Raw genomic sequence first — 19369 nt, 5'->3', positions numbered from 1 at the left:
GGTTATTTGCTGCTCAGTAACAGATCTGAATTCGCCATATCTCACAGAATACATTTCTTGATAATTAAAACGATTATTCCGTAAACATACTTCAGAAGAAGTTTGCTTCCGTAGCATCTTTAAACAGTTAATTGCTTAAATACCAGAAGTCAGATATTTGTAACTAAATGAAAACTCTTTCAATTCTACAGTAGATTAAAAGTAGTTAACTAAGTAAATTAAATAAAGTTAATTGCTTTTTTAGAAATTAATTTATCTTTTTTTTTTTTTTTTTTTTTAAAAAAAAAAAAGAGAGAGAACTCTTTTGCAATGCTCAGCCCTCTTTCCAAATAGAGCTCCCATAAATTTAAATTTGCAGTTATATTTATTTTACGTAAACTTGTATTAAGAGGAGTGAGGCCTTCACATTTTTAAGTCTAATGTTATTACGAATTCTTCTTACTTGAGCTTTCTTAAACCTGCTTTAAATATCTAGCATTTTTTAACCTTAGCTCTCGGCTATATTGCAAAAATCTATATCACATAAATTCGCTTTTTGGTTACTAATGTTTACAGTATCTTGATGCCCGCTGTGCTGTGTCAAATATTAATTAAATACGATTTTCATGAAATTAAAAACGAAGGGTAAATATTAGCAAAACTAAATGAAAACTAATTAGTTTAGCTTAAAATGCTTTACATTTTTTTAAGGAAAACGTATTGAAGCCACTCGTTTCTCAAGTGATCATAAAATTAATTAAATTAAATTCCCTAAAGAGTAGTTGTTTGTCAAATGCACCTATCTAAGATAGTAAATAATTGTATTTGTCTGTTTAACCATGGGCATAATTAAAATTTTTAACATATTTAAAACACCAAAATATAAGAGGAAACTGAACGCCACAGATAATAAAATTAATTATGTTAATTGGATTTAATAACGTCGTATTTCACTTGAAACTTTTCTGAATGTTAAATTTAGTAATTTTTCAGTTATAACTGATATTTTTGAGTTCTACTTTTTTGCTTTGGGATCTGCCATATAGTAATAATTCTTGACATCTCGTTTGATAGTTTATCTAGGCTGTTTATGCAGAACTTGTGCAAAGAACCCATGTTCATTTGTAATGGCCATCATCATTTAATTTTTCAATACTTCTTCACTAAACGTTCTTTCCCGAATTGTTTGGGACGTCATTAAGTCTGATGCCTCAGATACTGTAAAACTGGAAAGTCTAATGTATTTGAACTCGACAGATCCTCGCTGTTCTTTCATATCTATTATAGGGTGTCTACACTCTGTCTTACTAAATCAACATATTATCACTAGTTTCTAGACCGTGGTACTGTAATTATGTAGATGAAATCGAACGCACACCAACTTTCCATTGAAATGTCAATCAATTTCCACTCATAGTCCTTGAAGATCAGGTACAACATAAAGTTGATTTGGGTTTCTTGAAATCACCGATTTTCTTGAAGCATATCAGAGTTGATGGAAGACACAGCTACAGGATTGTGAAATTTTAATTGTGATTGTGACACAGTTGCTTAAAAAACATAAGACGTACGATCTGGCAATCATGGTGGCCAGAAAATCTGTTTGCACGATTTTTTACAGAATTTTTTTAAAGTTGTACAGCACAGACTCCAAGAGTACTACGAATTTTTAAAAGCCTTTTGAATAAAACATTTTAAAATCTCCAAAAAGTTTGAAATAACCTGATATATTCTAAATATTTAGGTTTCTTTGCGTTTCATTGAATAACAATCGTATAAAGTGAATACTCTGTTTTGTTTTAATAATACATGAAACCACTGAATAGCGTTGCGAATGATACTATGTAAAATTTTAGGTTTCCAGGCTGTAGTACGTCTGTTTTTCACTACTAGAAAAACAGAGATTTTGCGTTTGTGTTTGACAAGAATTCAGTGAAAATGATGTAATTTGAAGATAGCTTCTATGACTAATTTTTGAACCTGGTATCACACAACTTTTCTGCTGTCGTTAATATCCCTCGATAAAAGATTTCTAATGTTAGTCCAAAATATCAAAAACTGTATTAGTTCCTTAGAAAGCAAGAGGCTGATATGTTACTCCAAAGGCCAAGAGATAAGGCTCAATATGCAAATATTTTATCTTCAATCATTAAGTGATTATAAACTACTACAAGATAATTAATAGCGTGTCGTCGTGAGATAAATTTAAAGTTCCATTCTTATTTCTTATCACGTATTATCTTCATATGCTCTTCGTATCAGTTAAACATATATGTTGTTTGCAGATTCATTTTATTAATCAACATACGAAATAAAAAAAATAAAGTATTTGGTTTCTTTTAGGTTCTTCGGACGAAGTGGCGAGACAACAGCAGCAAATGGTGTCGGCCTTGTCCTCCATCGTTAAACACCCTGATACACCAGGTGAGTCCACATAAACAGTCCGATCACATATCTAGCCGAAGCTTCTGCAGTAATTAACCTCTCCCCTCTCTCATTAGAAAATCCGAAAAAGGGCTTCCGTTCATTTGACTTGAAATTCAGATCAACTGCCATTGATCGATATCGGTTTTATGAAAAGAATCATATCTCTTCCGCACGTGGCTGAACAAATCAGAAAGAAAAATGATTAATTACGCCGAAATGTTTCATTCTGTTAAGCTCTTTTACGTATGCCTTAATAAAACTTTGTGTAGTTAAACGAGCGTATGTGGTGGATTAACAGCACAAAAAAAGTGCCTTCAGTGAAAATACAAAGATTCGTATCTGAGAAAGAAGAATTATTATTTTCTTTTTCTTTTAAACATTTATTGGGTAGACGTCCGAAAGAAACCCAGGGTAGACAGAGCTTACTTCTGGTGCATCGAGAAAAAAGTCAGATGCATTGAAAATGGGAATTATTATATCAAGAACATAGATTACTTTGAAAAATAAAATACTGGCAAGCTTCAAGAAAGAAGTATTGGCTGAATAATGAAACGGCTTCACATGAAAAGACAACTTTCACATTTTTGCAGGTATTTTGGAAGAGAATTTGCATGTATGAAAACCTTTGTAGAATTTTTAGAATGTTTGCATGTATGAAAACTTTTGTAGAATCACAAGAATTTTTAATTTTAAGCCATGAAAAACGAGCAATGCCTTCGCTGGGACTCGAACGTGGACCTCTCAAATACGCGAAGACTGGGCTATCGTTACACCACGAAGGCATGCTGGAAGGAGGGAGAAAATACCTTATATGCTCCCCTTCTAAAGAGCGACTGGTTATTAGAGGACCCAGTCGCCAAATCCTGGTGGTGACAGGTTATTGTTTACCACCTTTCAGACCTAGTGCCTGTTCGGAGGCATTAGGTTTATTCTGATATGAGTAAACTGAAGAATTCCGCAATGTCCTAACCGGGACTCGAAACTAGACCTCTCGAATGCGTGCCGAGTATATTACCATTACACCACGAAGGTATGCTAGAAGAAGGGAGTTTATATACCTTATAACCTCATATACGCGTGCTTGATATTTCGGTTCTTCTTTGCAAGAAACGTAATTATGAAGTCCTGATAAATGTTTCCAAACGAATATCCTAAGAAAAACATGTCGTCCTATCTTTGAATTAGTATGGAAATACATTCAAATGCACTTTGACAAAATATAAATAAATAAATAAATATCTGTAATTCTTAACAGTAACGTTTCAAGGGTACAAAATTCGAATTCATAAAACGTCCTGTTCTTCAACTATAGGAAACGTTAAAATTATTTTTGTAATCCAAGATAATTTTAAGGTAATTTTTTAATCTAACTTTCTTCGACAACCCTTTATAAAAAAAAAGGAGGAGCACGAGATTTTTATAAAAGCTTAAATCTGTTTTATTTTATCAAAAATATTTGTTTTTAATAGACATCAAGTACATCTATTTTTCTTTTGAAACAAAATTTCATTATTGGTTTTTATGACAAGAAAACTGACTACATGTTGACTTAATATTAAAATTTACTGTCACAGTACTTGAGAATATTTGAAACTTGAAAGAACTAACTGTATTTTACGTTGTATTTTGATAACGGAGTTTTTATAAGAAGAGAATCAACTGCTTTATTCAACTTCACTCTTAAATATTATAAATTTCTTTAATTAAATTTTGTAATAAAATTCGGAATCTAATTTTTTTAGTGTGTAGAGTCATTAGGTTTTTTGAAGCAGGAGACATGAAAAATAAGCTATGTCCTCGCCGGTACTCGAATTTGGAACCTCTCGAATACACGAGGGATGTGCCACTGTTACACTACGAATACATACTAGAAGGAGGGAGAAAATACGTGATAAATGTACCTAAAAGTATTATAAAATTGAAGAATATTTATCTTTTATGTTATTAAAGTTTTCAAAACACTGGTCAAAGCGATTATTATTTCTATAAATTGAGATTTCAAATGCATAATAAAGCGAAAACTTTCATGGTAATAACTTCTCGTAGGTGAGTAGCATTAAAAGTGACCAGTATTTCTCAGAACAAAAGTAAACATAAATATTTAATATCGCCTCTCTAATATCATGACCTACAGTAAAGTAAAGTTGTTTGAGGACCATGGATTCCCCTCTTAGATTAGTGTATATCTGAAACTATTTTTAGTATCCGTCGAAGTTTAATACTTCTGTGGTATAATCTGACGTTTTATAGTCATTCCTCGCAATTAACTGCATTCCATGTTTCTGGACAATTAGTTCAACTAAATTTAAGCAAAAACGAGCAAAAGAATTAAAGCGAATCAAAATTCGTCTTTTCATCTGTAGAGACATTAGGATTTTTTGAAAGCAGGAAAGATGAAAAATGAGCAATGCCTTCGCCGGGAATCGAACCACGGACCTCTGGAATACACGCCCAGAGTGCAGACCACCACACTACGAAGGCAGGCTAAGAAGGCGGGAGAAATACCTTATATACTCCCCCTTTTAAAAGGCGATTGGGGTTTTAGGGGACCCAGTCGCCAAATCCTAGGTGTGGAGAATCATCATCCATCACCCTTTTAGTTTGGGCGCCACTGTAGATACATTAGGATATTTTTGGATTCAGAAGGGATGAAAAATGAGAAACGCCTTCGCCGGGAATCGAACCACGGACCTCTGGAGTACGGGCCCAGCGTGCAGACCACCACACTACGAAGGCATGCTAAGAAGGCGGGAGAAATACCTTATACATCTACTTCCCGATTAACTCATTGCATATTCATTGTATTATATCCTCTTTTAATACTCTATCCCAGAGGTTCTCAACCGGTGGTACGCAAGAGAAAAATAGATGGTATGCAAAGAAGTGAAACTATTAAATTCAAAAATTAAAGCTCCAACATCCTAATTGAGTTTTTTTTGTCTAACACACGTAAATTTATGCGATCTGAGCTTTGTTCAAGAGTGGTGGTGATAGTAGTACTTTGTAGTGGTGGTACTAAAGGTTTCCCAATTTTGTTTAGATGGTACGCGTTAGTCAAAAGGTTGAGAACCGCTGCTCTATCCCGTATCTCTGCAATCCAGTTTTACTTTACGGTGGTACAGAACGCAGGAATGAACCCGTATAACACAGAATTCTTGGAATACAGTTTCACTCTAATATGAATTACCCATATAATAAACATCGAGATTCGTATTTTTTTTTTTCTCTCTCTCCATTATCCAAAGCTTAAAATTACATTAAACTCGTTTTTAGGTTAACTGTAAGGAAATTACTGAGGGAGAGGATGTTAAATTATATCCCTGAACTTATCTGACGAAAACAAAAATGTACCCTTTAAAGAGTATTTGCAAAATTTTAAAACAAAGTGTCAAATATAAATACCTCTGAAGAAACTTTAAAAGATAAGGAAATTTAAGAAATAAAAAAAAGAAAAGAAAAAAGAGAGGGAAAAAAAAAATTGTCCTGTTACACTTGACATAAGATGTGTAATATATCTTTCCAGCTGCAGATTACCATGTATTATTACCAGATTACCATATGCATGTGTAATATATTCTTCCAGTTACAATTTACAGATTGAAAGATTTAAAAACAATAATGTGTATCTTAATGATTTCATTTTTTCCCCATTTTTGATAATTTACCTAATTGCTATAATTTATAAGGCTTTTGTAATTTATATGTAAGGTTTATCCTAAATTTTTAACAAGTTATTTTAAGTTAAAGCTAGTCTCCTGTCCATCCTAATTTCAGCTTACAATTTCCTACCAGAATGCGTTTTAAAATCGCTTTTAATGCTAATGAGTAAAAGTAGTAGTCGAAATTCCTCTGACTTTGGGAGAAAGCTTTAGAGTTTCTGACTAGCGCGCGTTTGCCTTTTGGCTACGTCTCTCTAAGCTGTTACTATGCTCGGCCGTATTACAGGCTCTTGATAGCTTCGCCAGCTAATTCGATATTTAGGGGCCAACTACTTAGAAATTTGTTAGCTTCGGCTATATCTCTTTAGTTAAGTCTTATTTCTTATTTTATTTTATTTATTTATTTATTTATTTTTTTTTTTTTTTGAGTTCAAGCCCAAGTGGAGGCTGTGCTGTACGCCCTGAGCAAGAGGTCATATGTTAAAAGTTCTGTATGCATGATACCGATTTATGAAACTACTGAAGTGCAAGTAGTACATCTGCGTTCATACGTGCATAAATCCACGCTCACCTAGCAAAGAGTTTGTTATATTTTTTAATAAATGTATTCCTTAATTTTATAAAAACAAAACAATTCACTCAAATTTGGAATCTAAACTTACCTTTTTGCACTCCTCATACTGTGTCACTTTACATGATAATTATTCCTAAAGATTTTAACCACCACGTTACACCAGAATTATTGAAATCTCCTGAAAACTGAGAATGATTGCCACGAGTTCTATTCAAAGAGAACAAAAAAGTAATTATTGCGTTAAATTTGCAAGAATGAAACATGTATATAGCACTCAAACATAGAACATTTTAAAATATGTTTATTTAAGGTATTATTATATTGAGAAATAAACTTCAAACCTATTGCCTTAATTACTTTGTCATCTAATTCGAGCGCAAATACACTAGCACCCATTTTCTGCGTATGTCTATCCATCAGATCCATCGGCGAAACAACCTACTGAGTAATCAACTTCCTAGAGGTGTGAGAAAGAGGACTATTTACATTTTCAAGCTCATAGCTATTCCTTCATAACCCACCGAACTTCCCATCAGATTCCAGAGATGATTTATTCAGGGGCGTCTTTCTGCCACCTCAAATGCAATTTTGATGGGGTTTCGATTAAAAGCGCATTAATGCCATCTCGGTAATGACGCGGTCTTCGCCCCAGACTGCAGAGAAAGGAGGATGACATTTTTCGGACTGGTCAGTGATTTCGCCATATTCATTAGTGGTCGTCATTTGGTTAAGAGTCCTCGCCTCCTGACCACGATTACGTCTTGACTCTGTTCCAAACTGATTGTTCTTCGGGTTCCTGATGGTTTGTCGGACAACCTAGATTTGATTATTATGGAAGACGGATGCAAATTTGTAGGGAAGAGTTTTCTCTCGAGTCAAACTTGCCAAAAGATTAAGATGATACATTACCTTATTAGGGAAATTTTGTATATGTGGACTTACGCATTTATTAACAACGATCGCGAATAAGTTTGGACAGCATGTTTCTTCTTTCAAACATTTTCATATCCATAATGTGAGAAATATCCGTTTCTAATCTGTGTTCGTACTTCAGTTAACGGTCATGGGCACTGGCCATATATTTGGAATTATTAAAGCTTACATAATTAAATACGTATACTTTCGTCGCGGACATCTTGTAAAGGATCTTAGACAGAGAATCAAAGATACTTTAATGAAATGCATTATTACAAACTAAGTTTCAGTATAATTGCAAACTGAATTTCTTTGTTTTCTCTAAGAGGTTATCATCTGGAAAATTCAGGTACATGCGTTCAACTTATGGAAGGAAGGATTTCAACTGAAAGTAAAGCGGTTCTCAGACAATAAAAATAATATTACTAACTATTTTTTAGAATTATATTTTTTATTGAAGAGTCAAATGTTAGTTTCACATATTCTCTAATGGCATTAAGCCTTTCTCGATGTCAGCCCTCCAAGGACTTGCTGAAACTTCAAAATAAATTCAGTATTTAGAATTAAAAACAATTGTGTCTTAGTAGTTAGATAAGGATCGATTCTGTAAGTAATAAATTACGTTCGACGTGTAAATTTACTAGAAAATGTGGAAACCAGAAGATGGAAGCTAGTTTCAAAATTTGTGAATTCATAGAAAGTTTAAATTCAATTTCATTCATTTGTTGATCGTGAAATATTTCGCTACAAAATTAGCTTGTTAAATTATTCATAATCGATAGAAATTTGTATAATTTCAAGTAAAATATAAGTAAAGGATAAAAAATAATTTATTTGAGTTATTTTTAAAGTATTCTATTAAGAACATTATAAAAAATCGTTTAGAAAAAGAAAATTTTCTCTCAGATTGAATGCAAACTTAACTACTGATGCAACAACTAATGCAACATCTTTCGAAATCGTTAAGTTGGAATTCGGAAAAGATTCTGTGTAGAAGTGACTTTTCCATCGCAAATAATTATCCGTTATATATATGCTATTTAAATACAGCAAGATGCTATTAAACATAGCCAAATTAAATTATATGATAAAAGTAATAATTTCCAGTTTAATACAATTAAACTAATTAATTGGAACTCTAATAACGCTAGAAAAGTAATAGGTGAGACTTTTTATAGCCAAATAATCAGAATAAAAAATATATGTACTGAAATAGAAAATTTAAAGGAAGAAATAACAAAGCTAATTAATGTTCAAGTTAATAATAAGTCCCAACACAATTTATTAATTTATATATTAAAGAGGCAGGCATTAACTTTTCTTTATAATTTTTTGACTATTTATGGTATGATAACATTACCTTAAACTTTAACTTGAGGGTAATGGAGGATTTTGAAGAGTTACGGGATTATCTTGTAAATATTTATTGTAAATATTAATTTGTAAAAATGTATATTTAATCAATACTGGATTCTTTCCTTTTACTAATGAAGGGCCAACGCTTTTCAATAGTCTCAATTATAGCCCGAATTGTGTGAAGATTTTTATCTTTTTCTAATTTTCCTTGTTAGATTTTGGCCAGTTTCCTTGATAGATTTTCCTTGTTCCTAATAGTACTTATTGAATCAAAAATTATTTGTGAAGCACTCGGCAATAAAACAAAATCTAATATTCTAATTTTAATTCCTGTTTCTGGATCAAAAAGGCTTAACAATTCTGGGAAATAATTTTAAATCTTTGTGGTTAGAAACATCTTAATATAAGGACATAAATGTGCATTTATCTAATTCTTTCTGCAATTGTGAAAGCGAATATGGTGAAAAAACATTACAAATAATTGCTTCGGTTTTTGTCCTTGCACATGCAAATTTTTTGTCGTACAATGTTTTAATCATTTGCGACGTACAATCAATTGATCTGAAACTTTGTGGTTTATGGTGTGGAAAGTAAATAGCCCTTCAGCTAATACTGCTGTTCCTCCGTTAACGATACATATTCCTTGACGAGACGTAACGACAATGATCGAACATCACCAAGTATATCTAACTCGTTACATCGACTAATTTAGTTTACTCTGCATACATTTTATGTGTTGTTTTTATTTATGTATTTTTTTTATTTCTTTATATTCACTATAATAATTAATATATTTTTACAGTACATTTAAAATAAGAAATGCAGATGTTTTCTAAAAAGCGGGACATTTTTAAAAATCGGCGGGACGCGAGACTGTCCTCCAAAAAGCGGGACTGTCCCGCCAAAATCGGGACGTGTGGTCACTTTACCTTAACTTCACCTTATATTAGCGCCCTGTATTTATAAAGTTAGCAGAAACATACTACTTTACTTCACTTAGTTGGACAAATGCTGCTCCACTCTCCAAATACAATATGGTTGATAAGTTAAATTAAAACTCATTATTTACTTGCCTTTTTAGTATTATTTTAGTATTATTTGTATTTTTTCTAGATAGTATCTAGTTTCTTTTTGATTTACATGCATAATTCGTGAAGAAGTTTTCTGTAGGCAAGAGTTTCTAAATTACTTTGGTTTTCTAAAAAAAAAAAAAAAAAAAAAAAAAAAATTGGTTTTCTACTTAATTAACTTATTAATTAATTTTAATTCTTGTTTACTTGCTAATTTCTCAAAATTCCAGTTGCTTTGATTTCTTATTGGTAATTCACAAATTTGGCTTTACTTTTGGTTTTGAATTTTACTTTTGCCCTTGCCTACATGGATGAGGAAACACGAATTGAATGATTGAAGAGTTAGATGCCTTTTTATAATTTTTTAGGATTAAAAATTTTTCTTGGAATTATATATTTATATATTTATATTTATTTATTTATATCTATTTATTCATGGATTTTGATGCTTGCACTTGATTTGTATATGCTCTCAGACTTTAAATGATATTGTAGATTAGTTCGCAGCAATAGTCATTTATTTGCAATTAAATTTCATTTAAAATTTTTGACTTTATATATATATATATATATATATATATATATATATATATGAGTGATATTCTATATATATATATAATATAAACTTAATATATTATATATAAATAATATAAAATAAACTTATTATTTCTTGCCTTAAGTTATGCCCTTTCAATGGTTTGCATGTATTCTGTATTAGTTTAACATTTTTTATGTATTTTGAAATAATATTGTAATAGTTGGGTTATATAATTTCTATAGTGTCTTTTAATAATGCCGATTTAACGAAAATGAAATTTTACTAATTTAAAAGCTGAACTCGAGCATCAAAGCAATGGAGCTTTTTTTCCTTCTTTTTAAAAATTATTATTAGTACAGAAAAATTCAAACTTAGATTCACAGTGTTTTAATGAAAAAGTGTTACGTATTCTTAGGAAATCTTAGAAAATTGAAAATTGTCTCTTTTTCAAGGGGCAAAAACATTTTCCTCCATTTAGACGCCTCTTTTTTTACGAGCAAAATATTTTCCTCCATTTTATAGGAAAAGCTTCGCATAACCAAAGAATTAATGTATTCTGTTGTACTGGGCTTATATGATATACACTGGTGTGCAAAAATTAAGGACGAAGTCGAAAAATTAGCATATCAGCTGAACGAAGAAGCAGAGCGGACAGAAAGACCAATCAGGAGATTAAGTAAGGTGATGTACGGTAGCACATGCGCAGATATGCAGGTAGACGTAATGGGGGAGTGTCTGAGTAGTATAAAGCATGTTGTCGGTGTAAGATCAGTATTTCTGGCAAAGAGATTGCACGCCGTATAGCAGTTAAAATCACACCGAGTTGCTGCCTCAGCGAGAAATGTCGAATAATCAATCTGTTACACGACATCTGGATGCTTTTACCCGAGGTCGAATCATTGGGAAGTTGGAGGAAGGCCGCAGTGTGACAAGTGTGGCTGCAGAGTTCGGAATTGCTCACAGCATCGTTTCACGACTTTTGAGACAATTTCAAACTACAGGAACAGCTGTCCGGGGGTTTAGTAGTGGTCGTCCACGAGGAACCACACCCGCAGATGACCGGTATATTGCCTTACAGGCCAGAAGAAACAGGCGGCAGACAGCGGGAGAAATCCCTAGACACACGACGCAGGCGACTTGACGACCGATATCGCGTTTTACCGTGGCCAGAAGACTGCACGGTGGTGATCTGTTTGCACGACGCCCTGTACGGTGTGTACCTCTAACGCCTGCCCATCGGAGAAGGCGTTCTCTGGGGTGCCGGGAAGACCGGAATTGGAGAGACAATGAATGGGGACGAGTACTCTTTACAGATGAGAGCAGATTCAGTCTGAGTAGCGATTCTCATCGCATACTCATCTGGAGAGAGCGGGGAAGCCGCAATCATCCCTCGAACATCATTGAAAGAGACAGGTATGGAGGTGGCGGTGTTCTCGTTTGGGGAGGCATCATGCTTGGTAGTCGGACAGACCTTCCCATCTTCGACGCAGGTTCAGTCAACGGGATTCGTTATCGTAACGAGATTCTTCTTCCATATGTGCGTCTTTTTAGAGGCGCTATGGGTCCGCAGTTCCTTTTCATGGACGACAATGCACCATGTCATCGCACAGTAGCTGCCGAACAGCTCTTAGAGAGTGAGGATATTGAACGTATGGATTGGCCGGCACGATCTCCGGATCTCAATCCCATCGAGCATGTATGGGATTTTCTAGGCAGACGCTTGGCAGCTCGTACCTTACCACCAGTAACGATTCCGGAGCTTTGAGTGGCGCTGCAAGACGAATGGGCAGCAATGCCTCAACAACTCATTGACACCCTCATTCTCAGCATGGGCAGACGCTGTGAAACCTGCCTAGCAGTCAGGGGAGATCATATCCCCTATTAAAGACCGGATGTTTCTTGCTGGACGCCCATCACAGGGATGTTTCGGCCTTCAGTCGCATTGCGCTCCATGCTACTTTTTCAATAAAGCTTCTTTTTATCCCTCTGATTTCTCTTTTAGTAAGTATTGCTTACATTACTTGAAAAAAACCGTCTCGTCCTTAATTTTTGCACACCAGTGTATTTCTTGCAAAATGGTGCCAAATATTTTTGCTTCTTGCAAAAGGTTTGGTTTGGTTTATTAAATTGTGGTAAAGTAACCGAAGACTATCTGCCTAAGGGGGAGGGATGCTTTCGTGGAGGACTTACTAAGTTTGAGAAAGGAAGACTCCCTCAAAATGCATAAAGATTTTTCAATAAACATAGGCAAGTTAAATTTCCTTTTTTTTTATTTTAAAATTTCAAACTGGTGTATTTCTTCCTCCCCCTGTTCAGTGTTGCATGTATCTTAGATATTCAGCGAGCTTTGTTACTAAACTAACTTGAATTGAAGTTAGATTACCTAGGCATTTTATTTACATGTATTTAAACTTCTTAGAACAATTTTCGCGATCATTTTAGCTCGAGGCCCGCATGTCAGGAATTAATTTCTTTGAACTTTGACCGTAATTTTCTAATATTCATCTCAGCGTCTTTAAAAATCTTAACCGCATCCGAAGATAATCGACATGCATCTTAATAGTGTCTGTACTTTACATGAGAAATGTACTATTTCATAACGTTCCAGATTTGTGCTTTTATATTTTTAATGTAGACTTTTATTGTCATCGCTGAAATCGCTGGACTACAAGAAAGTCCGAACAGAAGACGTTTCAACTTTAAAACATTATATTCTTGCTCATTGCCTCATAATCAAAGAAATTTTAGGTAATCCTATCGTTTTGTAAGATCCTAATCATTAAAAATGCCTTGATTATATCTCCGTTGAAAGCAATTCCGTATTTATAAAATTTTAAAATTATATCTAAACTCTAGGATAAACTAGATCCAATGTCTAAAAAATCATTTAAGGATTTTATGCCTTTAATTCGCATTATCAATAAACCTACAACTTCCTTGGCTTCGTTGAGCATTGTTATTTCACTGTAGGGCGTAAAATATGGCGATTCGGTTATTTAATGATAACATTTCTCAACTTTACCATCTTTCGTTTGCTGTTCAGTTACGGATTTATACTGCTGATAAATCTTAGGATTTCGAATAAGTCTATTTTTGAGAATTTTAAATCGCTTTAATGCTACTCCAAAATTATATTCTAATTGTCCTGCTTTCAGTTTCCATAATAAGCCAAGATAACGCTTTTGAACCGTATTCCTCTTTCGAAGTTCTCAGTTATTTCCCATTCTTCATTAGAAATCGCAGAGTCATCGGTAATGTTCATCATGTCTAAAATCCACAACGATCTCGGCTCTTCAGCAGTCGAGTCGTTAAGTCGTTGAACACTGGTAGTTCTGTCCGGGTTCGATTCCTGGCGAGGGGGGCTGGCCGCACGGGCGTTTTCGTGGTTTTTTCCCAGTGTAACGTGTGTACGGGCCAGATTCTCTTAGAAAGTCCTCCACGAAGGGGGCCCACCAGCGGCCGAGCGGTAAAGTCGCTGAACACTGGTAGTTCGGTCCGAGGTTCGAGTCCCGCGAACGGGCTGGCTGCATGGGCGTTTTCGTGGTTTTCCCCATGTGTAACGTGTACACGAGCCAGTTTCCCTTAGAAAGTCCTCCACGAAGGCATCCCTCCTCTTAGGCAGATAGCCCTCGAGGCTTTGCCATAATCACACACACACACACCTCCACGAAGGCATCCTTTCCCTTAGGCAGATAGCCCTCGAATGCTCTGCCATAATCAAATAAACCACAACAATCTCAATGAATTATGTACGCAAGACGATCGCTATTACAGTGCTTTGAGAAACAATTTCGGTCTCTTGTTGGCCAAGTAGGACCCATTCAAACAGTAAAAATCACATAAATTTTCTTCCCTAATTGAATCTGTTCCACTTTTGCCATTTTCCTATCATAATAATCATAACTAACACCTACCAGAACTCCAACGCTTCCTTCCTACTCAAATTACATACGCTAAAGTTAAATTCAATTAACGTAGTCAGAGGCTACATAAAAAAAAAGTGTTCTTACGATGGTTCACGTAATAAACGGCGCGTATTTAAACGGCGGCTAGCAGAAAGGATACAGCCGGAGAATAAACTTTGACAGAGCTACCGATAGTACGTAACTGCAATGCGAGACTGCTAGAAACAGGAAATGACATTCAAACCCTTGGCTGAAATACTCAAGAGCTAATTTGCATTCTGGTGAGGACTGCGGAAAGAAGAAGTAAGAATTCAAATCATAATAACTGGTTAATTAACATAGAATGTTGTCATATTCCTCTCTTTCTGTCTTTAAGCACTGGTATTCAAACTTTACAGCAGTCCAATCCCATAAAAATGCAAACGACCCCAATTAGAACAGCAACGCTTACTTATGTATTATCAATTCAGATTTTTTAAGACGTTTGTCCATCTTGCGACCACACTATAACTTTCACAACCTCACGTGGTCGCGTTTGAATACCATTTCTATACAGTACATTTTTAAGAATTTATTGTTAGGGATCTCTCAAGTGATTATTCTGTACCATGGTACGTAATGTATGGCGTTATAAACATGCTTTATCAATTAAAATATTTACGTTAATTAAAAAAATACAGCAAGTATTATAAATGAAAAAACATTAAGAATGAAGCGTAATTTTAGTTCTAATATATATAACGTCAATTTTCTATTAAAAGCATTCAATGAAAATAATCCTCCTTTTAAGCTGGTGGTTTTTGGATCTCAGCAATCGATCAAAACCTAATCTGCTTCAAAGAAAGACAGCCTAGTTAGAAATGTGGTATTTTAAATAAAAATCTAATTTCAAATTAAATATCGAATCAAATCATCATTATTCTTCTGAATTATTACATAGTATTGCTTGTATACTATAATTTTGTCAGTGCAGGTTACGTTAAGTAATGTCTAGAAACAAAAGTCGCCAAAATTTCGATCATAAACGGCCAGTAGATTGATTAGCAGAGGATTTTGGTAGCTCATGTAAAAATATTTTTCTTTTAACTTAATATTTAAAAGTATATGTATATAAAAATCTGGAAAGTTTCAGATTTTAAATTACATCCAAAGGGGCGTTTTGTTAACGTCTTGTGTGATGTGGTGTTTAACCTTTCTTTATTAAATATCATGTTCTTCGCACTTAAACCATAAAATTCAGTTCAACAGAAATATCGCAAAATAGCTTTAAATTGAGCATATGTTTAGAATTTCCGATACAGAGACTCGCGCGTTGGAATTTTTCTTTTTTTTTTTTTTTTTTCTTTGTGCAACGTTGCCATTGCTTGCTTTTAAATCCTTGAGTTTTTTAATCAAAAATTTATTAAAGTTTTACAAAATATGAAATCGATGATAAAACAAATTCCAAATTTCAAATTTGGGCTTCCATATGCCCATATTCGAAGTAGGATTACGTCATTCAAAATTCGAGGGCTGTATGTACCGTTGTTTTATCACAATGCGAGAAATATACATACATTTGTGCAGATTTTTCATTATTTATTTTCTTCAAATATAATGCAGGACTCTAACATTTGGTGGCAACAGTTTCAAAAGTGAAATGGACATTTTTGTGTGAACCAACGCAAAATCGCAAAACGAAAACAACAGTCCCTCAGGAACAAAGTCCCTTTGGACTAAAAATGAATTTAATAAACGCATGGTTACATAATAAATTTAAACCATAATTCGCGAGTCATATATTGAAAAACACAGTAGCAATAAATTGCCTTAAAACTGAAATGCATTCATTAAATTACGCCATGGAAATTCTTTCTGAAACTGAAGTGGTTTATGTCGAAGATTATCGCTTAAACTGCGGAAATTTGAATTTTGATCTCAATGCAGAGTTATGTGTCAGACATTTTCAAAGTTTTTATCATTATAGAACGTTCATTTTTTTTTAACAAATGAGTTAAACAATCATCGTATAATCTTTAATTATTTCGTGAAGTCTTTAAAATGCTTTAATTAGGCCGATAGCTCTCAAATAAATTAAAATTTTAGAATATTGTGCATATCTGTTGGGTTTAGTAATGATCCTACTAATACGTAATTATACGATATAAAATACTTTTCTTTATGTTGTATTGTTATGCAAATAAGTTGTAGGAAAAATTTAAGCCGAAAGCATCTATCTTAACGAGCAAAAAAAGGCGGAATAATCTTAATTTTTGGGAGAATCGAATGTTATTCGAATAATAACCGCTGAGAGAGGGGAAGCCATGATTTGGGCGAAAGAGTATCAGAGAGAGAGAGAGGGACAATGATCAAAGGAAGTGGAATTGTTACCCGTCGATGGGGGAACGAACTTTTGGAAGAAACATTATTCAGGTGAAAAATCATAGACACAGTTTTATGTGCATCATTTGAAGACTACAAATAACAGTAATACTGATTTATAAATCAAAATAAAATTGCAGCAGGGAAGCCGATATTGAAAGCTGAGATAGGTTATTAACAATCATTTTGCCAATTAGAAATATAAAATTAATATTAAGATGCGTACTATTTTATAGTATTGCACTAATAAACAATTTAGTACTAGAAATCAAAAGTTATATGAAGGATGTCAAGTGGTAAAAAATAAGTCATTGGTTTCTGGCTCCTCATTTTATTATTTTGATTTTGATTTTATTTATTTTATTTTTTTTTACGTAATAAAAAAACAGTTGCAGGGCCGTTCCTAGCAGGAGTGCAGGGCGTAAGAGTACGCGGGCGACCAAAATCCAGGGCGGCCGGACTCTCGCGATACTAAACCTAAATATTTTATATTCATTAAATTCATTGTTAAGTACTTGTCATACCATTTGTAATATGTAAGTACTTAGTGAGTATGGAATAAAATTTTTATTAATCAATGAGCATTTTCTTTTTTAATTTGGCAGTGGCAATCTTAGGAAAGTACGCTAGCAGCAAGTAGCCTAGGAACGGCCGTGAACAATTGCAATATTTTAAGCTACGTCGATAGGAAAAGTAAACTTAATGGTAACTTAAGTATTTTTGTGCCATTTTAATTCCTTCTAAGTACTGAAAAGTTGTCTTTTTTTTTTGCGATTTAATTACAGTATAAACATTTGTTAGCTTTATTTTAAATTATTAGAACAAATCATTTCTAGCAAAATATTATTTTAGATCCTATCTCATAATTGAAATACAATCTGATACTTCCTTTCGTGATTCAACTGCAGAGTTTTCAATTCATTCGTAGGGAACAAGAGGTGAACGATTTAATTCTGGACCACTCAACGATGGAAAACAGTAGCCTAGTATGAAGTGAAAAGGAATTCCATTAATTTGTCGAGTCTCTAACAAGAGATGGATACCGGACACTGCCCGGCTGGTAGTGTCAATTGACAATTGCTTTGAAAACTTTGCACATTGACCAATGGTGCCGTGTCCAACTATAGCTATACGGATCATTCTCTGGCAACTTAAGCATAGCATTAAACAGACTGCTCCGAAAACAATAACAAACCAGCTAACTCCCCCCAACAATCGGAATAATATAACCAGCAAGCGTGCAGCTTTTGGCTGCTATCGATCCTCCCACACCATGTTTCTGACAATGTAATGCCCCCCTCTTTTCCAAATACACGAATAATTAATGTTCCTGCCGGGGCTGTCCTGACAGTTGCAGAGAAGATTTTTTGTTATTTTTCTTTTGTTGCTATTGCTGGGAATCTTTTCTTCCAAAACTTGCAGCAACCAACGACCAGGGTGTTCGGGGACTGTCGACAGATAAATCATCCAAACACGTGGTTTTCGAGGACGTAACACCTCGCTGTTCGTTTCCGTGGGTAGGGGAGGTGCAGTTCCAGAGAGTATTGTACTTCTGAAGTAATTAGTGAAACGAAGAAACAATGAGGGGAACTTGAACGAAAAAATGTATTACGTCTGATTGCTTTGATTAAACACAGTGGAACCTAATTACGAGGTAATGGAGGGTAATTACGCTCCGGCAATTTTTTTAAACCATCCTCGCTATTGTCTGTTTTGGCGGGAAAAAGTTTTGTTCCTTCTTCAACGGCACACGTTGTCCGGCTTGGACGTTCCTGTTTTGTTTGCGAAACGCTCTAAGGTGGATTTATATTTCATTTGTAAAAATTGAGACTCCGAAATGGGTTAAATAGTGAGATATTTTTCTTTGTTTCCGCTAATTACGGCACTTGGATTTAGCACCTTGTATAAGAACAAAGATGATTGTGTGGTTAAGAACACAAAAATTCAAGAGAGGAAATGAAATTAAAATTTAGAAAACTACTTAATGAATTCACGAAAGCCCAGGACAATTGCGTTTGTTTGGATATGAAAAAGTTCTAGGGATGTTTAAGCGATAATTTTGATGAGATAACTACTCTACTTTCTTCTTTTTCACAGATTTAAGTAAAATTACCGGAGATTTCGCAGAAAAATGTAGCAGAAAATTGCAAACATATATTGCTATTTATTTTAAAGAAAATGATTCATTTTTAGATATTTACATTTTTTTTTAAATTTATGTAACACTCAACACTCTTAAAAGTTTTAAGGAAGAAATAAAGTGTTATTAATCAGGAAAACTGCTTTAATAGGAAAAGTGGAACTTCTGTGAAGTTATATGCCGTAATTCATAAAATAAGTAAATGATAAATTGGGACATATATGTAAAAGAGATACAAAATGTAGAATATCAACCTAAAATAGTGAATTTTCTAAGAGAAAGACGCAAAATAAAAGAATTGAATACAAAACTTGAAAAATAAAACTTATACAAAAGTATATTGATGCAAAAATAAATGCTTGTAATATTAAGTAACACTTGATAATTCTTTGGTCTTTTTCAAGGAGCACCCGAAGGGATTATCAACAGAGCTATGTTTCTAAAT

General features: G+C 33.9%; 1 protein-coding gene across 4 annotated transcripts in view; it reads left to right on the top strand.

Moving 5' to 3' along the window:
* Positions 1–19369, top strand: part of LOC118190796 (uncharacterized) — a 320601-nt gene that overhangs the window by 258423 nt on the left and 42809 nt on the right. For all 4 annotated transcript variants that reach the window (XM_085813896.1, XM_085813894.1, XM_085813895.1 and 1 more), the window contains one exon: positions 2323–2403. In XM_085813896.1, the coding sequence (XP_085670022.1) occupies positions 2358–2403 (46 nt within the window). In that variant the 5' untranslated portion in view covers positions 2323–2357. The remainder of the gene's footprint in view (positions 1–2322; positions 2404–19369) is intronic.

The sequence above is a fragment of the Stegodyphus dumicola genome, chromosome 3 (genome assembly GCF_044657685.1).
Source record: "Stegodyphus dumicola isolate Sdum_Otavi_A_Nest chromosome 3, ASM4465768v1".
Lineage (NCBI taxonomy): Eukaryota > Metazoa > Arthropoda > Arachnida > Araneae > Eresidae > Stegodyphus > Stegodyphus dumicola.
This window is presented reverse-complemented; position numbering and strand designations above follow the sequence as displayed.